The sequence below is a fragment of the Halichoerus grypus genome, chromosome 11, assembly GCF_964656455.1.
Source record: "Halichoerus grypus chromosome 11, mHalGry1.hap1.1, whole genome shotgun sequence".
In the NCBI taxonomy this organism is placed as follows: domain Eukaryota; kingdom Metazoa; phylum Chordata; class Mammalia; order Carnivora; family Phocidae; genus Halichoerus; species Halichoerus grypus.
Genome location: NC_135722.1, coordinates 61,469,122 through 61,494,505, shown reverse-complemented (window position 1 = coordinate 61,494,505; position 25,384 = coordinate 61,469,122). Strand labels below are relative to the sequence as shown.

The following is a 25,384-nucleotide window of genomic DNA, read 5'->3' as shown; positions in this document are numbered from 1 at the left end:
TGTAGAGTTTTCAGCCAAAGAGCAAACTGTCCAGCATGTTTCAGATACATACCCAGGTGGTGGGAGGTCGTCGTATTATTCCTATTTTCTAGGTAGGGGAGCTGCGGTTTGGAAAGTGACTTGCCCAAGGTTACTTAGTGTGTTAAGAGTTGAAACAGAGCCACAATTTCAAGCCAGATCCACCTTGATCTTTGTACTACTAAGCTACCTCTCAGAGTAACAATGGCCAACAACTGTATTGAATTTCTGAGTGGAAAGTACTCTTACTCTCACTCTGATACTTGAATCAGAGAATAGTTTTAAGACTTCATATGATCAAGAGCCAAATTTATGTGGTACTAGTTCTTAGCGCTATAAAAGTTCAGAGAAGGAGAGATCAGGGAGCAATTCATGGGGGAGATGACATCTATATTGCCCTGAAGGAGGAGATAAACTAGAACAGGTAATGGGAAGCCAGGTGTGAGAAAGGCGATGCTGTGCCACCATGTGGTCAGGCAGGAGTGGGCCTGGGCCAGATGAGCGGGCCAGATGACGAGAAGCCACTGCTTGGCATCATCACAGTCTCTCGCTTCCTAAGACAGCTGTGTAAAGAAGAGAGAAACAAATGACCATGTACCTCAGTTCCCATCTTTGCTTTTGCTGAATATAAACACACAACTGGCATTAAAAACATATTTTTTACTTCCTTATTACAGCCACTGGAGAGTTGATTCAACAGTGTGCCCCCTTACATTGCACTGTGATTTATCTCAGTGTCCCTGTCCTCTCCTCAGTCCCACTCTGAATATATAAGGGAAACAACGGAAGGTCCTACAGCTAGTAGAACCACAACTAGGTGTGCAAATAGAAATGACATTTTGCCAGTCTGTGGGATGAACAGAGCTTGCTTATATAGAAGGGGGTATATGTTTGTGTTGGTGCTCCAGAGTTCTCTTAAGATTCCTTCTAACTCGGGGCACCTGGGTGGCTCAGTCGTTAAGCGTCTGCCTTCGGCTCAGGTCATGATCCCAGGGTCCTGGGATCGAGCCCCGCATCGGGCTCCCTGCTCAGCGGGAAGCCTCCTTCTCCCTCTCCCACTCCCCCTGCTTGTGTTCCTGCTTTCTCTGTGTCTCTCTATCAAATAAATCAAATCTTTGAAAAAAAAAAAAAAAAGATTCCTTCTAACTCTGTTCTGATTATCTTGAGGCCTGGAATTGGGATCTTTTGTAAATGCTACTGTATTATATTACAGTCAATGGTGTGGTGAAAAAAGGATGCGCTTTTGAGTCAGAACAGTTCTGGATTAGCATCCCAGCTCCCCAGACTACCAATTCTTTTACCTTGGGCACATTATTAATTTTGTTAAGATTAAGTCTTGTAGATTTTTGATCTTGTAATTATGCCCCTTCTCTTGGCCATCATCAGATTTACCCTCATCACTGGATAATTCTCAGTAGCAAATAAACATGCCCCTGTATTTCTTATCTGAAAATAAACAACAACCCCCTCCCCCCACCATCTGAAATCCCAAAATGTTTTCTAATTTTGTCCCTTAACTATTCCAAAATAAATTCACTAATTAGTTTACACCTCTGTTGACATTATATCCCCCTCTAGCTGTCTTCAAGTTCCTTTTCTCAGTAAAACTTATAGGTTGTCCATAGTTTGGGTTTTGACGCCTTTCCCTCACTCTAATCTCTTCCCATTGTTCCACCAGGACTACTCTTGTCAGTGTCAATCAATGAATGACCTTCATGTGACCAAGTCAGTTTCTTTTTTTTTTTAATTTCATCGATGAATTTTTTTTATTATGTTAATCACCATACATTACATCATTAGTTTTTGATGTAGTGTTCCATGATTCATTGTTTGCATATAACACCCAGTGCTCCATGCAGAACGTGCCCTCTTTAATACCCATCACCAGGCTAACCCATCCCCCCAACCCCCTCCCCTCTAGAACCCTCAGTTTGTTTCTCAGAGTCCATCGTCTCTCATGGTTCATCTCCCCCTCTGATTTCCCCCCCTTCATTCTTCCCCTCCTGCTATCTTCTTCTTCTTTTTTTTTTTTTTTTAACAAGTCGGTTTCTTTTAATCTTACTTTTCTCAGCAGCATTTGACAAGGTTGATCGCTGTTTCCTTGGACACTCTACTTTCCTGGGTCTCTCCCTACCTCTCTGGGCTCCCCTCCTTCTCTTCTCCCCCTCTAAATGGTGATGTACTCCATGTTCTGAAACAGCCCCCTTCTCGTCTCTGAGATATAGATATCCTCGTCTAATCCAATGACTTTCAATAGCATCCATTTGCTAATGACCTTAAATTTGTATCTTTATCCTCAAACTTTCTTTGCAACTCCGGACTCATGTCCAGGTAGATGCCTAAGAGGCATTGCACAATTCACGTGGCTGAAAGAGAACTCTTGACTTTGGCTCCCCTCAAAACTTGTTCTTCCTTCAGTCTTCCACACCTCAGTAAGTGGTGCTACTGTCCGCCATCCACCCCAAGTGCTCAAGCCAAAATAGCCAGGCGTTGCTTTTGATTTCTTTCTTTCTTCCCTATCATTATCCGCTCCATCAGCAAGTCCTATCTTTTCTGTCTTCAGAAGCATTCCCAAATGTATCCCCTTCCCACCATCTCCAGCACCCCGCACCCTAGTCCAAGCCATACCACCCTCTACCTAGACCACTTGCAATGGTCTCCTAACTAGACTTCTTGCTTCTACTTGTATCCATACCATAACAACCTCCATCACAGAGACCAGAGAAATCTTTAGCACTCTTTCTCAGTTTGTGCCACACTCCCCACCCCCCTCCCCGCCCCAGGTAGCCTCCCATTGTGCTCAGAATGAAACCCACACTCCTCACCCTGGCGGACCAAGGTCTCTGTGACCTGCCCTGTGTCACTCAGCCCGCTTCTCATGGACAGTGCATCAACCTCACTGTGCTGGCTTTGGTTCCTTCAACTTGTCAAAGTCCATTCTCATTTTAGGGCCTTTGCCCTAGTTCTTCCTTCATCGTGAAATACTCTTCCTCCAATCTGCATGTGCTTGATCTTTCTTGTTCAAATCTCATCTTAAATATAGCCACCTCAGAGAGACCTTCTCTGACCTCCCACTCGAAAATTGCTGTCTAGTCACTCTGTTCCCTTCTTCCTATTTTAGTTCTCTCCTAGTTCTCTACACATGAGAACTTGGCAGTATCTGATACTTTCCTTGTTCATTAATGTATATGCTCATTTCCCCATTCATTCATTGCTCTGTTGCCCAACTGGAATGTATACTCTCTGAAGTGGGGGGACTTTTTCTGTTGGTTTATTGCTGTATCCTCTGCTCCTGGGTCAGTATTTGCACATAGTAGGTGCTCACTAGAAATATGTGGGGTGGGGGAATATGTTTTCCTCATCTGTAGAACGGAGAGGCTAATACTTATGTCTCAGAGTTGTTTAGGACTTACACTATCAAACTTGATAATGCACATGAAGTGAATAGTTCTGTGTCCAGTGTATTGTATTTAATAAATAGAAAATATATTATTTTTAAGTATCTGGCTTATCATAGACACCCAACAAAAATTAATTCTCTTTCTTTCTTACAGTCTAGGTCTCCTGTAGTATTTTATTTTATTTTATTTATTTTTTTCAGAGACTATGGACTTCTGTAGTATTTTATATTGAGATAGCCTGCATTCCTGGCAAGGTGAAAGGTTGTCCCCAATCAGCTATGACACTACATTTTTCTGAAGAAGAGGTTTAAAAAGTACTATTCAATGAATAGTCAGCATCAGCTAGTTTAGAACCATTATTAATGTCACTTCTGTCCCCATCCCCTAATACACACAGACACTGCATTATAACAAGGTTTGGCTTTCTCCTGGGAAATCATAATTTTCTTCTCTTTGGTTATACGATCTTTTCCAATTAACTCTCCTTAGAGTCAAAGTGTTTGGGGATTTGATTTCTAAATCCTGGTGTTTAGGTTCTCTGAAAAATATTTCCAGCTTTGTGTGTTCTGATCAATATTTCTTTTGAATTTATATAATAAATATTTAGGGTTGACTGAATGCCAGGCAATGGGGATACAGTTAAGAATTCATAGGGGCCTCTGTCTTGAAGGTCTAGTGGGGGAAGTAGGATACATAAATCAATGAGCATAATAAAGTGTCTATGAAGAGAGTCTTAATAGAACTTCATGGAGGCACAAAGGAGGGAGTGGCTAATCCACTTGGAGGGGGAAGGAAGGTTTCAGAGATCTATGGTTGCTCACCAGCCAATAAGGAGAGAATGGCTGTGTGAGTAAAGGTGTGGAGGAGTGCAGCTGCCTTGGGGTCTGCACTCTGGGAGCCTGGCTGCATGCTCACAGTGGCAGTGGTCACTCAAAGGTCACAAGAAACAAAACTAGAGAGAGGAGCAGGGCCTGAGTCACGGGTGGCTCTGTATGCCCTGCTGGAGAATTTGAACTTTCTCCAACAATAGCAATAATAGGAATAGCACATAACTCTTACCGAGGGCTTCCTTTGTGCCAGACTCTTTTTTTTTTTTGTTCTTTATTGATGCCTTTCTTCTGCACCACGACCCTATGAGGTGGGTACTGTTGCTATCCCTGTTTACAAATAAAGAAACGCAGGCACCAAGAGGATAGGGAACTTGCCCAAGGCCATTCAATTCATAAAGGGCAGGGGCAGGACTCAGTCAGGCAGTTTGGCTCCAGAGTTTGCTCTCTTCACTGGGGCACTGTACTTCCGCTCACAACTTTGTGTGGGCAGCCGGAAGCCCCTGAGGAGATGTAAGTGTGGGAATGACGAGGTCAGATTGGTTCTTTGGAAGGGTTGCCGTGGAGTTGCATTGCATCTTGTACCTGGGTTAGCTTCTAAAAGCCTCTAAGGCGAAAGAATGCAGTTACCTTTGTCCTTGAAGTGAGGAGTATTTGAGTGAGGCTTGCTATGCAAGCAGTGGCATCTCATGTCTCACTCAGCTCAAGGCCCCAGCCGTTCCCCTAGCCTTGGAACAGAGGGCAGTCTTTGGTAGAATGCATGTACGAGATGAATAGTCGGTTTGTGTTGAGGGGCCCTGTTGTTCAAAAAGCACAAAAGCGTCACACTCCTGCAGAAACTGAGCCCCTCCATAGTGACAGCCGACTCAGCCTCCCCTCTTACTCTTTCCAGGCCCACACTCATGGAGGGGGCAGCAGAGCTCATGCGCTGCTTGGTGATTTTCCCCGTCTCTGTGTCTCTCTGTGGAAGGAGTCCACATGGCCTGGATGTGGGATGGGGGCAGCTACTGCCAAGGTAGGAGAGGTTGGCCCCAATGAAGGTCAGGACAGGTGGACAGGAGAAAAAGGACATGAGAAATAGAAAGGAGGTTAAATATTCTGGGCCTAACGGCCAACTGGATTTATTCCCTTCACGCTTTTTTGTGAAAGCTTGGTACATTGTTGTATTTTTTTGTTTTCAAACTCTGGTAAAATTGCTTCCAGTTTCCAACAGTGTCAGCTTTGGTAGCACAGAATTCTCCCTGCTCCTGACTTATGGTTACTGAAATAGGCCTAAGAGTCTCTGCAAGTGTTGAGGAACTTTGATCAATCCATCTGTTGTGACAATGGCGCAATAGGCCCGTTTTTTTGTTTACAAATAGACATTCTGTTAGGTAAATTCTCCTGATAACGCTTGAGAAAACCCACTGCAGTGTTCTCTTGCAGGTCTTATGGGAAGTTCACTGTGTTTTAAAAAAAAATTGAAATGATTTTGTAACTGCTTTAAAGAAAACATTGACATGATTACAGTGATAAAAACCAAACCAAACCACCTAGTGCATAGGAAAAAGAGGGAGGAACACATCAAAATGCTGACAGTGATTGTGTTCCTTTTGGTAATTTATTTTCCCCTTTTCTGTGTTTTCCATGTTTTAAAAAATGTGGCTGTGGTACACACAAAATGTCAAAAACTTGTAAAAAAACCAAAAAAGGACAAAACTTAAAAAATAAAAAAGCTCCCTGTGTTCTTCCTTTTGAAATGTCCTTGTTCACATACATGCTTATTCTTCATAGCTGCAGTCCTGAGAAATGCAGCTTTGTGTATTCTCTTTATTTTATAGCCTATTGTCAACATTATTTCATATTTCCACATAGTTTTCATAATTGGCATTTCTAATGGCTGCCCCGCATTCCATGGTGTTGATGTTCCATATTGAACGATCTCTTGCTGGACATTTGGATTGTTTCCAGTTCTTTTAGATAAGACGTAATGAGCATTTTTGTTCATTTAGCATTTTGAGTTCAGTTCTTTCCTTAAAGTAAATTCCCAGCAGTGAGCTCACTGCATGAAAGGTTTAAACTCTGTTACGGCTTTTGGTTTGTACCTAGTAAGAGCCTGTTTCCTAGAAGAGCAAATTGAATGTGGATGGTCACTAGCTGTGTACATGTGTGTCTGTCCCATGTTTCCCTCAGAGTATCGAGCCTCTATGATATTTTAATAAGGTGTATTATCTCTAAATGTCATGTTTATTGAAGAAAATTTAGAAAAGATATAAATATATAAAGAAGAAAATAAGCTATCTATAATCCCACTACTCAGAGGTAAGGTAAGCATTTTAAAAATGTATTTCCTTCGGGGCGCCTGGGTGGCTCAGTCGTTAAGCGTCTGCCTTCGGCTCAGGTCATGATCCCAGGGTCCTGGGATCGAGCCCCGCATCGGGCTCCCTGCTTGGCAGGAAGCCTGCTTCTCCCTCTCCCACTCCCCCTGCTTGTGTTCCCTCTCTTGCTGTGTCTCTCTGTCAAATAAATAAATAAAATCTTAAAAAAAATCAAAATCAAAATAAAAATATATTTCCTTCCAAGTATATATTTCATAATGTTACATCATGTGGCTCAAAGAAAAACCAAAATAAAAATATAACCTCTTCTCTGTCGTATAGAGGTTTTACTCCTTTCTCCATTCTGGAGCCAATTCTAAGTAATACTGGAATGAACTTTCTTGGGAATAAATCTTTGTACACATCTTGGCATCATTCCTTAGGAAAATTTCCAGAAGCAGAATTGTTGGATCAAAGAGTATGGACATTGTTAAGGCTTTTGATGAATATTGAAAACTTGCTGTTGAGGAATGTTGTGCCACTTGATATACTTCACCTGTTTAGAAATTCATGGTAGTCTGGCTGGGTGACAGTGGAGCTTCGGGCTGGGCCTGAGCCAGCTCAGTGCGGTAGGGACAAAGGTGGTGCCAAGGAGGAATTCAAGCTACATTTCTGACAGAACCTCTGCAGGCCTTGGTGACAGATGGCTTATGGCATGCTGTGTGTGTGTGTGTTTTGAGGGGCCAAGTTGAGGGAGGGTTTCACATAGGAATTTGCCAGGATGCAGGTAAGATAATTTACAGGGAAGCATTAGCAAACCTGAGTTGCTTTATAGATGTAAAAGCTTATTGATAGTAACAGTAACTAAGAAATCCCCTCCTCCCCCACTTAGCTGTTTCAAGGATGAAATCGCTGGTGTGTGTAAAATACATAGGCCTGAAACAAATAGTCATTCTCGTGAGGACCTGGCACAAACTTGAGAGACAAACTTGGGAGAATTCCTGTATTTTATTCTCATCCATTTGAGTCCCAGACCATGTGGACACTTGCTGCCCTTTCACTTTTTCTCATGCTTTCAGTGAGGAGGGAATCTGTTTAAACAGCTGAAGGAAGGGTCCCGCCTGGAGTGACAGTCTTCTGGCTGGGAAGGAGACACCTCTGTCCTTGAAAGGCTGTGGGTCCCCAAGGCTAGGGAAGTGCTGGAGCCCACCTGTGGGCTGCAGCCCTGCCCCCTGGCTGCCTGGCAAGCCTGCTTTGTGTGCTCAGCCTGGGGGAGGAGGCTGAGGATGCTGATAAGGAGGCCCTTCCGGTCCAGCCAAACAGGCACAAGAAAGCTTCTGCAGAGGAGAGATTAGACGCAGTCTCCAACTTAGAGAACACAACAGGGCGGGCATTGGAACAAACCCCCGGAGCACTTTGAGGGCGATATTGTTTATTGTTGGAGAGGGACAGCGGAGGGAGCCCGGCCTGCTTGTGCAGAAGACGGAAACAGCAAGTTGGGTCTGGAAAGACCTTTTTTAGAGCAGTTCCACAAACATGTTTTGCATAAAGAAGCTCCCCATCTTGGAAAGGGATTAATGAGCAGGAAAGGTATCTTTCTTTTCCCTCAGGAAACAAGGTGCCAGTATTTCCTGGTGCATCCGAGACTCTTTGTCAAGCACCTGGGCCCGAGTGCTATGGTGCAAAACAAACTAGTACTGCCTGGGGAGCTAACCGAATGGGGACCCTCTCTCCTCCTCTCACCTCTGAGGAAAATCAGATCTGTGCTCAGTGCAGGGACGCTTTTTCACTAGGGAAGGGGAAAGAGCACTATGACTTCAACAAGAGAATTCAGACATTTGCTTCGGGTAGTGCCGATGAAATGCTGTTTCATGGATTAACTTTCATTTTCCTTACTTGCCTGGTATCCCAAATCTGTTGCGTGTTTCTGGGAAATAGGAAGATATAAAAGGTGATATATACGAAGAATAAAAGGAAATGTTTTATTGTGGAGATCTCAGGCCTACTTTATTTTTTATTTTTATTTTTACATGTCTGAAAAAATATTCCCCGGGGCTGCTTTTGAGCTCTCTCCCACCTGTGGGTCCATGGCAGCCTCCTTTGGTGTTTATGCCTCCAGCCTTGCCCAGTAGGGATTTATACTTGCAGACCTTGTTTGTCTGGGTGGCAGCTCTGAGTTAGAGTCAGGGGACCCGGGTGTGTGTTCTTCTGGCTCTGTTGTTCACATGCTGCGTGGCCTGAGGCAAGTCACTCTTTGATTTCAAATCCCATTTCTATGAAATGGGGAGAAAAAGATAGGCCCCTCCTCCTTCCTCAGGAGGATTCTGTGTTGGAGGGCAGTGAGTAATTTCTGAGCTACGATTCATGACACATATGTGGGAGAGTTTTGTTTTTACTGGTGAAATAAACAGACTATGGTTCTATCCATTGGTTTTGGCTGCCATGCAATGGAGGCTTGGTTTTGAGGGAAGTTGGTATGAAAGAATGAGTCCACCATGTAGGGACTTACTGGGCTGGGACATGGTTTAATAGAGAAAGCCGTGGCACGCACAGTGAGCTGGGAAGGGCAGCCCCACAGGCTGGTTGGGACATTCCTTCCCTGTCATGCAAAGGGGTGCAGCAGAGCAGAGAAAGAGAAAGACTGAAAGATTGAAACAGAGCACCCCAAACAGATTTTTTTTTTTAAATAAGGACTTCTCTCACTGTATTAGGAAAACTGTCTTGCCTTGCCTTGCACGCACTACTGCAGACTGAGAGGAAGGTCAGAATACAATTTGTTGAGTTGGAGGTTACCCTCCTTCCTACAGCTAGATATGACAGCCTCCCCAGAAGCAAACACTGTTGCTAGTTTTCTTGTGTCTCTTTCTGGAGATATTTTATGCATATGCAGATAAATAATTAAATGCCCCCTTTTCATACTATGCACACCATTTTCCACCTTGCTTCTTTCACTTAATGCATCTTGCAGATGTCCACAGCAGGCTGCATGGTATATTGATGTATAGTTTTCATAATATTACAACCATTTTCCTGCTGATGGACTATTGGGTTGTTTTTCATATTTGTTAGTACAGACGTTGTTGTAATGAATATCCTACTACATGTGTCTTTGTGCATGTGTATTATGTAAGTGTAGGATAGATACCGAGAATTAGAATTGCTGGGTCAGAGGGTTTGTAATAGTCTTTTTAGTTTTTAATCAATATTGCCCTCCATAGAGGTTGCATTGATTTACCTCCTACCAGTGGTATACCGGCACCCCATTTCTCCATACCCTCTCCTTTACAGAATGAACTCTGCCAATCTGAAATGAAAAATGGCTTCTGATTTTGAATTCATTATAGTTTTCATTATAAATTATCATCTTAATTGTTTAAAATTGTAATTTATAATTATCATCTTAATTGTTTAAAATTATAATTTATAATTATAAATTATACATTGGAGTTTGAATTTACTCTCAGGAGTAAAGCTGATCATTTTAAAAAATATATAAGTGCCATTTTTATTCCCTTTCTTATAAACTATCTGCTCGTGTTCTTTGTCCATTTTTTCTATTGATTTATTCAATTTTTCTTATTTTTTTTTAAAGATCTTATTTACTTGACAGAGAGAGCACAAGCGGAGGGAGAGAGAGGGAGAAGCAGGCTCCCCGCTGAGCAAGGAGCCCGATGTGGGACTCAATCCCAGGACCCTGGGATCATGACCCGGGCTGAAGGCAGCTGCTTCACCAACTGAGCCACCCAGGCATCCCTCAATTTTTCTTATTGATTTGTAGGAACCCTTTAAGCATTTAAGGAAATTAGCCCTTAGTTATATGTATTTCAGATATTTTAATGAGTTCATCTTTTCTTGTTCTGCCATGCAGAGTTTTTAAAAATTTATTTAGTCAAATTTGTCAATCTCTTTATTTTATGGCCTTGATTTTGAGTAATTCTTGGAAAGTCTTCCCCACTTTAAGATTTTATATAGACCCTGCTTTCTTCTAGTACTCTTATGTTTTCATTTTTCAAAATCCAAATCTTTAATCCATCTGGAATTTATTTTAGTATAAGGAGTGAGATAGAGTTCCAACTTGATTTTTTCCCAGAAAGATGTGTGGGTTTTGAATCCTGGCAGTTTTGCTCATTAGCTGTGTAATTTTGATGGAAGCTTACAGTGTCCTTTTCTGTAAGCTGGGGATAATAATAACAGTACCCACCTCCCAGGATTGTTGTGAAGTTTGAATGAGCACAGACATGAAGAAGAGCTCCTGGCACATAATAAGCATTGAGTAAGCGTCAGTTATGATTACGGGTATTAACAATGATAGAATGTAAATTCCTTACATCCTCGGTGGCTAGGATGGAGAGGCCACGTTGCACCTCGCTAGTGTGGGACTTAGGGTGACACTTCATTACCTCAACTCTCAGTTTCCTCTCTTGCATAATGAATGATAAGAAGCAGCTCATGAGATTGTTGGCAGGTGCAGATGAGATCATGTCTGTGACCACATTTTGTGCACGGTAAAGGTCTGGGTCAGAATGCTGGAGACAATGGCCTGCTGAGTGAGGAGCAGCCATGGCACAGGTGGGTGTTTGACATCCCTGGCCAAAGAGAATAATTAAATTGCAATAACATGAAATTAGCAGCTTATGTAAAGCAAGTGAGCTTGCAGCAGTTGATTATGGTAATGTTTAGTAATTACCTTCTAGTAATTAAGCACTAATGAGCTTCCTGAGACAGAGCCTTGTTAGAGTGAAAGATCAAACACTTTGAATTCAGTGTCTACTTGAACGTGGCCCTGGAATATGCTGACACGAGTGTCTTGTTGAAGCATGGTCCTTGTCCTTAAGGACAGTCGGGGCAGCAGATGGGTAGAGCACATCCCCCTCCACCAGGCAGGTGCTTATGTGGAGATGGACGTAGAGGAAAGGCCACAGTGCTCTGAGACTGTCCAGAAGGGAGAGACTCCCCTGCAGAACCCTGTTCTATGCCAGTCTGAGCCTGGTCCCTGGAGTCTGGCCTAGATTCTAAAGTACACAAGCTCAGTAATGCGTTCTTCAAATGTTACTTGTTGCCCTTTTTTATTCCTCCGTTTGCGGTTTTGGATTCATCAGGCATATCTTGTTTCTCATGCCCTGCCCGTCTCCCTCCACAGCTTCTGGGTAGGCATGAGATTGTGTTTAGGGCCTCTGGTTGTAGTATATCTGACTACTCAGATTTTCTCTGGGAAGGATTGCCCAGTAAATTTGAATTTCAGATAAACAACTAATAAACTTTTTAGTATAAGTACGTCCCATGCAATATTTGGGTTACACTTACATACTAAAAAATTATTCATATGTCCCATGCAATATTTGGAACAAACTTATAATATTAAAATGTATTTGTTGCTATCTGAAATTGAAATTTATCTGGGTGTCCTCTTTCTTCATTCCCCTTCCTTTTTCAAAACTTCCTTTCCCTTCTCTTCCTTTATTTTCTTTTCTTTCATGTAGCAACCCTACCTGGGTGACAACCTGGTTTCAAGTGCTATAAAATGACATTTACTATACTGATGTTTCGTGGAGCCCTAGGAGCTAGAGATTTTTTTGTTAAGAGGTGTGATATAAGAAAAGAATTCTCAGCTAAAATCACATTTGGTAAATCCTAGGTTAAACAAAGCCAGTTTTCTTCATTATGGGAATTTTTTGGACTTTTAAGTCTTGAAGATTGGGTTATAGTATTTAGTATTTCTTGAAGTTATATCACTATGAAGCTATCTTCTTGCCACCTCTTTCTTGAGTATTTAGGGTCATAGGAGCAAATGTTGAAGGAATGCTGAGGGTCTTTGGTAGTCAGTTCTGTTATTAGACCATGAGTTTTGATTTTTGGGCTTGGGGAAAATACCACTCTATAGAAAACAAAAAAAAATTGTATAATGTTATAATTGTTTTTGTTTTTAAAATCCATACATTTAAAAGTCTACACACATACAGACGAGTGTATATAAACAAAAAAACCTAGAAGGATGTATACCAAAATGTTAACTATAATTATCCCCAGGAGGGGATTTGCTTAGGGAAAGAGATTATAAATGATTTTCTCTTTCTTTTTGTTTGGCTGCATTTTCTGCAATCAGTATATATAACTCTTGTCATATATGACTTGTCAAATATGACATTTGATTATTTTTTTAAATGTCACTTTCCATGTATTATCTTATTTGCTTCTGAAGCAGCTCAGTGATAATAGATTCTATTATCCCCATTTTATGGATGAGGAAATTTGATACAGCTCTTCAGCAGACCCAGGTCTCTCTCTCTCTCTTTTTTTTTAAAGATTTATTTATTTATTTGAGAGAGAGAGACAGAGACCGAGTGGGGGAGGGAGAGGGAGAGAATCCTCAAGCAGACTCCCTGCTGAGGGGAGCCCGATGTGGGGCTCAATGTGGGGCTCCATCCCATGACCCATGAGACCATGACCTGAGCCCAAACCAAGAGTTGGACGCTCAACCGACTGAGCCACCCAGGCACCCCCAACCCAGGTCACCTGATGTCAGTACCCATGCTGCCTCTTTGGTATGAGAGAATGGCAGCACACGCTGTCCTTAGAACCATGGGGCCTATTCACCCAGCCCCTTCAGTTTACTGTTCAAGGTTGAGACCCTGAAAGGAAAAAGGATTTAGTGAGGACACATGGTTTTTGAACAAGGACAAGTCCCCAGAATATAATTTTCTGGAGCAGGGCTGGGGGAGGGGATCAGGCCTCTATTCGCCAGAATCCTTGACTTTATCTGTTATACTGAGCCCTGAAGGGCGAGGGGAAAAGTGCACTGATGTGCAACAGTAAATACAGTGTCATTTTTTTTAAGAGGTCACTTTGATAAATAGTTCATGTTGCGAAAATCACATTGTTTTAGAATTTTTTTTTTCTTTTCATAGTATATCTTGTTTCCTATATCTTTTCTAAACTCATTTTTTTTTCTTTTTTTTTTTTTTTTTAGGGGAGGGAGGGGTTGAGGGAGAGAGAGAATCCCAAGCAGGCTCCATGCTCAGTGCCGAGCCCAACGCAGGGCTTCATCTCCAGACCTTGAGATTATGACCTGAGCCAAAACCAAGAGTCGGATGCTTAGCCAGCTGAGCCACCCAGGCGCTCCCCCAAACTCATTCTTTTCTTTTCTTCATCTATTTTTCCTTTTTTGAATCTTATTCATATGTCCATTTATTTTGAGCTATTGTGGTAATTCTGATATTTGGGGTTTTGCTGGTTCATCTGAGTAGTCTTCCTGTTTATTGCCCTTGTGCCCAGTACTTAGTTACATGGATGAATGAATTGTGGGAGTGGTATTTGGGGGCAAGTCAGCGTCCAGCTCCTAAAAGAGACCTGGGCTCGGAGGGCACAATGAGGAGCAGTGCTTGTATGATCTGGAATCAGTGTGTGGCCCTATCAGTGCAGGTATGCTGCTTCATGAGGAGGGAGATTCTAGAATACTGCAGCTCACAGGGGCTGGGGGTTCCATTCATCTGTGCCTCCAGCTCTTAAGACAGTGCTGACTACCATCGGGCAGGGGACAGTAGCAGCCTATTTTAGGAGGAGCCAGGCTTTGGAGTCAGACGGATCTGGGTTTGAATCCTGGTCCTAAGACAAACTAGCTGTGTGACTTCAGGATAACCTCTCTGTGCCTCAGTTTCCTCTTCTGTAAGCTGGGGATAATGATGGTAATAATACCCACCCCATAGGGTTGTTGTGAGAATTAAATGAGTACATGCAGAAGAGTGCCTGGCACATTATAAGCATTGAATAAATGTCAGTTGATTACTATTATTAACAATGATAGAATATAAAATCCCTAGAATAGTGCTTGGTCAGTAGCATATCTTATGACATGTTTGCTCCCCAGACAAAGTGTGACCTTTGTTGTCAATTTAGCATGTCACTAGCTGATTCTGAATGGTTTCCCCCTCCTGGGATGCTGTCTTATCCCATGGTTATTGGTGATGCCTGAGCTGTTACCTTACTTCCCGATCAGAAGGGCTTCCTCAGAGCATAGTTTTCAGAGAATCTTGTGAGCTTTTCACTGAGCCATGTGTTTCCTATTAGAAACAGAACAGTAACCACCGCAGGTAACCCAGAGTTTACAGTCCAGCCTTAGTCACAGACGGTCTGCATTTTTAAAGAGACCAAACACTTTCCCCAGAGGTTTATTAAACACACACACACACACACACACACACACACACACACACACACACAAAGAAACAAACAAAAAAGCCCAAAACATTCAACAGAGCATTATAAAGTAATTTCTTAGAGAAATGAGGAGGGCCTTAACTTGTCTTCTGTGGCTCTCTCTCTCCGGGTGGTAGCCACATGAGACGTGACTGTGAGCACGGACTCAGACCAAGTAACTCTTCCCCTTTTCCTGAAGGTGCAGAATTTGGGCACTGTAAACTGCTTAGGAGCCCTGTTTCTCAGGCCTTTCTTTTTGGACATTCTCCTCTGAATGCTCTGCTTTATGTCTTTGACTTCTGCCAAAGATGGAGGAGTAAATGTGTGGCAAACAACCTAAGCACAGAAGGATGCTGTCCAGGCCTATGCTTCCCGTGTTCACTGGCTAATGACAGCTGTGAGTTGTGGTCCATGTGGGGCCCACAGAGCCTCACGTCCTCCTGCTTATCCTTGTCCCTTTCCCTGAGTTTTCTTTTTCTTTTCAGTCTCTTGAATTTTAATTAACATACCACGTCCCTGAGTTTTCATCCGGAGTCTGTCCTTGATTCTTATTTAAACTACTACAGTGTGGTGGAAAGAGTTTTGGATGTGAAGCCAGAGGGGAAGAGAAAAAGGAAATCACATTTTATTGAGTGCTTGCCCTTTATCATTCAATTCACCAGATTTTTCTTAAGCTCCTGCCACAAGCCAGGCATTGGGAAAGGCACCACAGGTAGTGTATCAAGGACGTTCACCGGGGCTGGACCTAGGCTACGTGCGTTTGAATTTCAGCTCCACCAGCTAAGTGGGACCTTAACGACTTCTTATTTAACTTCTCCTGTGCCTCAGTATCCCTATATATCAAGTTAGGATGCTAATAGTGTCCACCTGTTAGGAGTGTTGTGAGGATTAAATGAGTTAATAATATAGAATGAGATGATGATGATGATGATGATAGTGGCAAGGATGACAGTGACTGTAATGGGGAGGGGTTAGGATGGGGACTCAACCAGATAGACACATCATTGCTTCCATGCTGCTCCCAGTCATGCACACGTGTGCGTGTGCGTATGTGTGTGTGTGTGAGCGTGTGTGTAGGATGGAGGTGCTGAGGGATGGACTCGGAGCATAAGACAGATGTCAATAAATAAGTACAGTAAAGCATGCTGAGTATGACTATAGGATGGGGAAGGGTATCATGTGAGCTTATAGCAGGGGGTCGGCCTCCTCCCAGGTCAAAGAAGCATACTAGAGAGTGATGTTTAAGTGAAATTGAAAGGAGAACTCAAAGTTAGCTGGGCTGGAGGTGGTGAGGGGAGGTTGTGTGCTGTGTTCTGGGCAGAAGGAACAGTATTTGTGAAAGTCTGAAGGGGAAAGCCGCCCTATGGCATTTAAGGAACTAAAGAAATCCAGTGAGCCTAGAGCACGGAGTGTGAGCAGAGTGGTGAGAGGTAGCTGGCAGTGAAGGCGGAAGCCAGACCATGGAAACCGCTGTCATATTGAGGAGTTTGGGTGACTAAGAACCAGGTACTGTCCTTGGGGGACAGAAATCCCTTCAAGCATCACAACTCTGTGATAAAGGTGTTATTAGCCCCATTTTGTTGATGGGGAAGTTGAGACCCCCCAAAATTTTCACTTACCCAGAGGCATAGACTTAGAAGATAGTAGCGCCAGGATCTAGGTTTCTCCAACTCCAAGGCTAGAGTTCTTTCGGTGACACCTGGCTATTAGCTTTATGACTTCAGGCTCCCCTCAGTTTACTTACCTGTAAACTAGGTAACATAGTAATAAATACTAGCCTCAGAGACTTATAAAAACAAATGGAGATATCCCTAAGGTGCCAAGTCTAGTGCCTGGCATATTAGTGAACTCAACACTGCTTATGGCCCCAGATTCTTGACCGAGAACTGTTTTTCCTTCACAATCACAGCGAACTGAGAGAGAACCCCATGAGCTGCCACAGGCATTTTGGCTGGGTTGTCAGTCATCTTTCCAAGGATAAGTTAAAACCCACACAGAAATCATCTGTGCACATAGGGATCTGCTCCCCTAGCTACTTGACTGGTCTCCGTGCACTGGGCTCTCTTTCGATTCTGTGACCCTGCCGTCACTTGAGCTTCAGCTCTGCTGGTAGGAGTGACCCTGGGGGCTTCTTCCAGCTCTCCCAAGCACCCGTTCCCTTCTGGGCTCGCTGGTTGTCCTCTCCTCTTCCTCCAGAGTCCACGGGCTTGTTCTGCCTGCACCTTATGAAATGAGCTCCACTGCTGGTTTGAATTGTATTTAACTTTGTGGTGGTTTTTAGCTTTTCTCACATTAGTCTCCAGGGCAGAGACTGGCTCATCTCCATATTTCCTACAATGATTAGCACAGTACTGTAGTAGGTACTCAAGAGATAATAATGGTTTTCACCAGGATGGAGGTTTGTGGGTACCAAGGCTCTTTTGTACAGTTTTTAAAGAAGTCTTTACAACTGTTCTCTGAGGTAGACAGAGCATGTGGTATTCTTTTTAGCATAATTGGAGAAACTAAGGCCTAAGCTTCAGCAATAGGCCTATTAATTAACTCTTTAATTCTACAGAGTACACATTTGCTAAATATAACTGTCCCATGCGTGGCCTGGGAAAATAGAGCCGAAAAATATAATCCCTTTCCTCAAGGATGAGGCAGGCCTTTAAAGTTTTAGGACAGAGGAATGATGAAAGTGTTTCACTTTATTTGGGGAAGAGCAGTGAAAAAGTCAGAGAGAAAGAGATGCTTGCATTGGGCCTTACAGGATTGACTTGGTGGCACAGAAGGGGCGGGAGGGAGGGCCTCCTGGGCAGAGGATGTGACACATGCCACAGCCCATAGGAATGAGCAGACAGGCACCTGGGGAGGTGCTGCAGGGTCAGCCTGGCTGGCAGAAGGTGTATAGCCACGGGCTGGTGGTAAGGGGAAGATGGCCGTTACTCCCACCGTTAAGACCCCAAGACGCCCAGGACTTGCAGGGGACTGAAAGGTTTCTTCCTAGTTCCTTCCCCTTTGTTCAGTCTCCCGGTCCCTTGGCATACACCGTACGCAAATAAACGGCTTTGAAGCTTTGGATGGGCTCCCCCTTTGTTTCTGCTTCCTTGAACCCCCAGCTTATCTGCACATAGGCTTGTAATCTCCTTTCCATGCTGAAAGAAAACAGATCTTAACCACAGGAGTGACCTGACGACTTGGAAGAATAAAGGTTACCAGGTGAAAGGACATTTGTGTCATATACTCTGTGTGGCATGAGGTGACTGGGAAGGAGTAAAGTTCGTCTGTGACCAAACACCTGTGTTCCTCTCTCAGTGTCGAGATCACCAGAGGGAAGCATTAAATTGCTCTTCACATGAGTCAGATCTGTTGTTTCTGAGGAGACAAGGCTGGTGCAGCTTGAACGCTGTGGGCAAGTCTGACCAGGCCCCATCTCATTCTTGCCTGTGTTTGCCTTGCAGCTGTGTAAATGAGTATGGAAGATTATGATTTCCTGTTTAAAATTGTTTTAATTGGCAATGCTGGTGTGGGAAAGACGTGCCTAGTCCGACGATTCACTCAGGTAAGAGAACTTGGAAGTCCGGGGTTGGGTTTCTGAGTCTACCCTGTGGGGTTAGGTGAGCATAAGAGAATGGAGGACTGGGCCCAGCGCTGGCCTCTCAGCTGCTGGTTCTTAATGTGCCCTTTGAGAGTGCGCTGGCTTTATAGCCTAGGCTAGAGTTTTTTCAGCCATCTCCAGGGAGTCTGGCTCTGGGGGTCACCACCAAGCCTCCCCCATCTTGTGTGCTTCCTTTATGAAAGGAGCAAATGGTTTTGCTTTCAGTGTATACTATCAAAATCAGATTATTAGATTAAAATAGATTATCAATCAGTAATCTAAAGGTGTTAACAAATGAATCTGGACTTCAGACTAAACGTAAATATTAATTTTAAAAAAAAACCTCAAATACAAATTAAACCAATCAAACTCCCTGCCTATGCCCTCTCATATCCTCCTAGGCAACTGAGTGAGTCATTCTGGTTTAGAACCAAATATGCTGATGTTTTTAAGTCTCTTAAATGGGAATGAAACGAGAACAGTGAAGGACTATCTGAACGAAATTAAATGTTCCCTCTGGACTGAGTCCTTATCGTATGATCTAAGTACAAGTCCCCTTTGGGGCTGCCCTTTCGAGAATTACTGCCAGAGATTATATGCCTGTTTTTATACAGAAGTGAGTGAGAAATCATTCTGAAGTTGACCTTCTTTTGTGTTTTCCCTGGAAAAATATGAATGGCATCCTTTTCAGGATTATCATGCATACATCTTGCATTTTCATAAAGTGCTAGTTGGGAGCGCTGAGACTAGCCCCGCTAAGGCATAAGACGGCCGGGTGCTGTGGAAAGAGCACCAGCTGGAGTGTGGAGACTAGGGTCCTGGTCCCAGCTCTGCCCTGGCTCATCCTGTGAACCTGGGTTCCGTTCCCTCCGCTGTGTGGCCTCCCTGTCTCCCTGCCACACAGGAGAGGCTTGGTGACCTGCAAAGCTACTTCCAACGCTGACAGTCTGTGGTTCTGTGCAAAACTGGACAGGATAACACAGACCGCTTTAGGGCAGAGAGTCACCTTTGGAAATGCCAGGGTTTTTCCCAGGGTTAACGAACCCAGAAGGGAACTCGTGCTTTTTACTAAGCCTGGGCCTGGTGAAATCAAAAGTTAGAAGCTACCAGGCATCCTCGCTTAGTCAGCCACCGTGCCGTGATACTGGAAACTCCAGCTGGCTTTACTTCCACCTAGCAGTAATCTTTTCTGCTTTTGGCAGGAAGACAAGCCTGCAGAGACGTGGAGGAGTTTTTGGTCTCTTTATCAAAAGTTCCCTTGACCTTGTCTTATTATCTAAGGAAAGATCCCTTAGAGGTTGTTCAGTCTACTCCTCCCGTTATACAGATGCAAAATTGAGGTCTACAGGGACAAAATGACTTCTTAGCATCATACATCCTGTTAGTGGCAAGGCTAGGATTAGAACCCACGTCTCCTGGTTCTTAGCCTGATCATTTTTATTTTTGGTGGCCTAACCTCTGAGACCATAGGAATCTGGCTTTTCTCTTTAAAAAAAAAAACTTTGTCATTAAAGGTAAAAATGCTTCCATTTTGAAGACTAATTTCTACTAATAAGCACACCAGCCCTCTCTTTTCTACTTTTTACCCCTCCCAGCCCCTTAACTCCCCCCAAAAGTCACATTCCCTAGACAGTATTATGTTTGGTTTTGTTGTTTAGCAGGCAGTTAAAATGAATTGGATTCAGCTGTTTTTGAGGCATAAGGAGTTGGGGAACAAAATGATGAGGGAGACATTGGGAAGGATTTGTTTTATTTTTTGGCATTTATTAGACTGCAAAACAGCTGGAGTGATAAACTCGAAACTTGGCAGCCTTGTGTTTGAGCCAAACCAAAATAGAGGAAAATTGATTCAATATTTTTACGTACAGTTATGAATGTTTATATTTACATCTTTTGCGGACATGCAGTGGAATATTTTCTGTGGGTTTGAAGCTCAGTCTTTTAAGTTCAAACTTTAATTAAAGAACTCGCTTGTTAGGGAACAGACTTAGTTAAAGATGCCCCAATCTTAGCTGCCAGAGCTAATAGAGTCCATTTTACTTTAATTTCTGGCAATTCTGGAATATCAGTGAAAAGGGAATAGAAACTAGGTGAAGAACTCTTCCTTATTAGAATTCCTTCCTACCTCCAGGTCCCTCCCTAAGCCTCCAGGAAATATTATATACCAGTAACCTTCATTGTACATGTAATCTTGCTAAAATCCTATCTTTCCAGCTCAGCATCCAGTTTGAGGTACAGCTTTGTTTTATTTTGTTTTCTTTTGAAATGCTCATTGAATTCGAGGCCCAGAGAGGGGGACTGATTTGCCTGAGGCCACACAGAGATCCTCCAGCCTCCTGATTTGGTGCTGTTCCTACTTGACTTTCTCCCGAATGATTTTATTTTTTTCCATGATCTTCCCAGGGTCAAGGGCCCCAATTTCATGTAATTACATATATGTGGTACATTGCATTAAGGGAAATAGTTCTCACCCTCAGAGCAGAGGGAAATTCAAAAGCTTCACTGCCTCGCTCATGTTTCCTGTAGCGTGTTCTTGTTTGTTTGTTCATGTCGGTGGTCCACTCCCATGGCTGTCCATGCCCTAGACTGATAACCAGTTTTAATCTTCCTGGATTGTACCTCTCTGGGAGCACCTATCCGTTTTGCTCCTCTTCTAACAATCCTGATTTCATCCCTGCGGCTTCATGCTCCTCAGTCTTATCCTTGTGTCTGAGTTCTGTTTCAGTCTTTGAAATCCGTCCCTGCCCTTTCCCAGTTCTCTTCCTTCACCCTCTCTGTCTTCCTCCCCCTTTCACATCCCCCTTTCACTCTTTCTTCTCTTAGCATTCCTCGCTCCTACTTTCTCCCTCCTTCCTCCTCCCCTCAAAGCATACATACAAAATTAAATTCAACATGGCTCCCATGACTCTAAATCTCAACTCAGCCAAAGGAAGGGGCTGGTGGTGTGTGGTGAGCGGGGAGAGGGGAGAGAATTTCATTTAACTGAAAGATTTGCTTAATTATTTTCCTTTATGTCATCTTTAGGGTCTTTTCCCCCCAGGACAAGGAGCCACGATTGGAGTTGATTTTATGATTAAGACGGTGGAGATTAATGGTGAAAAAGTCAAGGTAAGATGCTCAGTGCTCAATAAGGCTTTCATTGTGCTGAGAGGAAGTAGTGTTTTCATAACGCTTATTAAATCTCCTAATTGAAACCCACATTGAAAATATATTCAGCCATGGTGACTTATTTCCGAACAGAGTTCTTCTATTCCCTTTGTAGATGTTTCATTTATTGATGGGAAGACAGAGAGAAGGTCTGAGGCAAGTGGGTCCTGTCTCCTACCATGTCAGAGGTGATGTGAAAACAAGGAAGAAGTTTCTTTTCAGGAACTCCTGAGTTGGGCCAATAAGCAGTACTACCTCTTGAGAACAGTAGCCCCATGAAAGAGCCTACTGATTCCCACATTCGTTATGGGTCATTTGGTCATATGGATCACTTATTGGAATTATTGTGTCTCCCACCGTATCCCCTATTTGTAACAAGGGAGAGATCCTAAATGGGAGGTCCAGGAAGGATCCTTGAGCTCTCTCTTTCCCTCTGTAGCCTCTGGACAGTTTGGTACCTGTAAGAACCATGGTATATCTGGTAACAGGAGAAGGGAAATAGTGTTTATTGAGCACCTAACATGTCAGTCACACTGCTACGTGCTTTTATATGAGCTGTCATATTTAACTTAGTCCTCACTGTAACCCCTGTGAGGTAAATGGTAAGTTACCTTCCTTTTATAGGTTTCAGAGAGATTGAGCCACTTATCTATCCATGGCTACACAGTTAGGAAGGAAGGTAGGCGGGATCTGAACCAGTTTTGGGAGCGGGTGCATCTGCTTCCTCCCTGGGGTCTCCCCTGTCAGCAGAGAAGAGGGGGATGAAGGCACAGCAGGCCTGTCACTTTGAAGCAAGGACAGGAGGAAGGTGATGGGAAGAAATATGGAATAGGACTGAATTACGTGGAAGGAGGGGAGAGAGGCTGATCTTTGGCTCTGTGCTCTACCTTCCTCTCAGAGTTAGTGAAATTCCACTCTCAGGTCTTTCAGAGCTGAGTCCCATGGGAAGAAGCAGCGGCCCTCGGATCAGCAGCACAATGAAAACTGTGGCATCGGATTTCCAGCTAGATCCCAACCTAAGCACCCCAAGTTTAAATCCATGTCTTTTGCATCCTTCTCCTGGATGTACCTGCACTCCTGCCTTCAGATGCCTCGGGAAGGGCAGAGAAACTCCAGCATGCTCTTGCCACATTTCAGAGATACACTGAGAAGTATGTAGGGTGAGGCTCCTGAGTGGGGGACAGAAGCACTCCCAGGGTCTCTTCCAGCCCTGACTCCTCAGAGTGGTTCCTTCTGCAGAGACATCCACACCAAATACAATAGTGAATGGAGAGCTAGGGGCACTGGAAAACAAAGCAGGGTGTGAAATCCATGTCAATGCCAACCAGAAAGCTCAGAAAAATAGTGCACTGAGGTGGGGAGAAGGAGCTAGGGAGGGGGAGTAAGAAGGAGACAGGAGTGCGTGCATCCAGGAGGCATTGGCAGAAAGAGCCACTTGTAACCGTGATTCCAGCAGGGTGGAGGTGATCGCCACCCCTAGGAGTTGAGTAAAGGTAACTGCTGTTGCAGGCATTTTGCTTCCTGAAGTTGGGTTTCCTAGCCATATACACATACCTGTGTGAGTTCACTCCTTCGACCACAAGTGTTTGTGCCTCCGATACGCCAGGCCCTGGGCATGAATAAGGGTGACTAAGAAATGGTCCCCGCCGTTACAGAACAGGCTTATCTTTCTTTTCTGAATCCCTAGGTTCAGGGATTACATTTATTCCATTTTCTGCAAACCATAACCTCATTGTTAAGCGCTTATTACATTCAGCTAAAATCCATCTTTTCCTAACCTCCGATGCTGCCACGAGACCCCAAGCTCCTCAGGAACCAGGTTTGTGTCTCACTCCTCTCCCCATCCACAGCACAGTTCCTGTCCTCTCACCGCTTTAGGCCTCTGGACCTTCATCTTTAAACAGGAGGAGTTGGTTAATCTCCTAAATTAATGAGTCCTAATTAATTTGCTTGAGTTTCTTTCTAACCATGTATGTGGAACCAAGATTTAGAATGACCCTCTTTGACCCCATTAATCCAAGGGCCTCACAACACGGGGACATGTGAGGAGCAACGTCTTCAGTCTTTCCGTAGAAGAGGACAGAGCTGCCCAAGTTCACCAGGGACACAGTTGTCTCATTGTTGTCCTTGTTCTTTAACATTACTGAACCCCTCTTCTCGGTGATGTTTAAGTCTCTTTTTGCGAGCAGTTTGCGGGCTTTCTCAGAGTCCTGCAGAGTCAGTGGGAAAGAGAAGCTGCTGGTGGTTTGTGGAGGATCACCTGCCTGGTGAATGCCAAGGCAGCACCACACCCCAGGCCTCTCTCCTGACTTCTCATCGGCCCGCCTTGGCCTCCCCTCTTCAGTCTGGTTTCTTTTAGGATGGCTTCCAGGATTGAAGGCAGGAAATCCAAGATATTAGAAACATTCTTGTGGCTGTTAATACTTAGTGCCACGTCAGTAAAGGCAAAGTTGAGGCCCTTCTCTTAATGTGGTCTGCCTTTTGAAATGACCTTGAGTAGAAAATGCAATTAAAACAGATGTAGAATTTTCTCCTATCCATTTTTTTAAGTCTATCATAAATAAATGAGAAACAAGTAAAACTTTCAGCTCAGGCTACAACATTGTAACCTTAGGATATTCTTTATAATATGAATAGAAGATTTGCTGGCTGTCTTTGTAATCAAGTATATATTGCATAGATAAGGAAGTCTTGAACATATTCACATGTATTTACTCACTTGACCATCTGTCCATCCACTCATCCATATATCCATCCTGTGGTATAGTACATGACGTGTGCCAAGCACTGTGTTAGGTAAAATATTTTGCCCGCTAGGAACTCACTGTCACCAAGCTCAAACACTTTATCTGTGAAACCTTCTTTAATATCCTACCTGTCAATCATTTAAGCAGAATTAATCAGAGTCCTTTCTTTGTGATTCCGTTATCCTTTTTCCTTCAGCTAGCCATTATTCACATGTGTCCAGTATGTACCATGTACTCTGCTAGGAAAGCACTGGACTATAAGGTTCAATGAGAGGTGGCCCTTGCCCTCAAAGGACTCAGTCAGGCACAGAGGCAGCCCTAGTGTGCCTGTGACTGCAGCGCATGATCACGACAGTGAGACAGGAGAGATGAGTAACTGTGCAAAGGCTGTAGGCGAACAGGTAGCCCCTTGCTGAAGAAGAGGACGCTTAGAAAGCCCATGGCTGCAGTATTGAGAACATATTGACCAGAATGAGATTAAACCTAGGAGATACTCTCTCCTGCTGGTACGTCTTTATTCCAAGAACATCGCCTCTTTTATTATGGTTAGTTTACTATGTTTTATCTCCCTGTAGACGGTGAGCTCTGTGAGATCAGGAATTGTGTTGTATTCATCTCGGTATCCTCCCTGTGCCTAGCACAGAACTCTACATATATTAATGACATATAAACGCTGAGAAGGAGCGAATGAGTTGCAGAGAAAATAGTGAAACCAAATTGAATGATAAAAGCAGTGGAATATGGATATTCTTAAGACTCAGCTATGAGGCTAGAAACAGGCAGCCCCCTAGGAGAAATCAGCCTGTATCTTGGCAGGGCCATACAATCACGCTTCTAAAAACTATTTCAGTGGTTTTAACCCTCAGAGCTGTTCTCAAGATGTGCCAATCATGAGAATATAGTGATTTCTAATGATTGACAGTATTAAATTCAATGACAAGTGTTTTTCAAGGCTCACTGTGGTATGAAAACAATAGTCTGTTGTTCTAAGACACATCCTGGCAGAGGGGAACCATGGCCCTAGGTTTAAAGCAGAGCAGAGAAATAGCTTTTGTCCCAGCAAAAGCCGTAACATCTGTATGGTCGCCTTCAGCACACACAGACTTTCATGTACATCATAAAGAGCAGCTGCGACTTCAGATCAAAGGAGAGCCTTGTGCCACTGTTTGGGGAC

General features: G+C 43.6%; 1 protein-coding gene across 2 annotated transcripts in view; it reads left to right on the top strand.

The window, feature by feature from the left end:
- RAB30 (RAB30, member RAS oncogene family) overlaps positions 1-25,384 on the top strand; it is an 83,183-nt gene that overhangs the window by 42,642 nt on the left and 15,157 nt on the right. For both annotated transcript variants that reach the window (XM_036099726.2, XM_036099728.2), the window contains exons 2-3: positions 18,180-18,280; positions 21,341-21,424. In XM_036099726.2, the coding sequence (XP_035955619.1) occupies positions 18,188-18,280; positions 21,341-21,424 (177 nt within the window). In that variant the 5' untranslated portion in view covers positions 18,180-18,187. The remainder of the gene's footprint in view (positions 1-18,179; positions 18,281-21,340; positions 21,425-25,384) is intronic.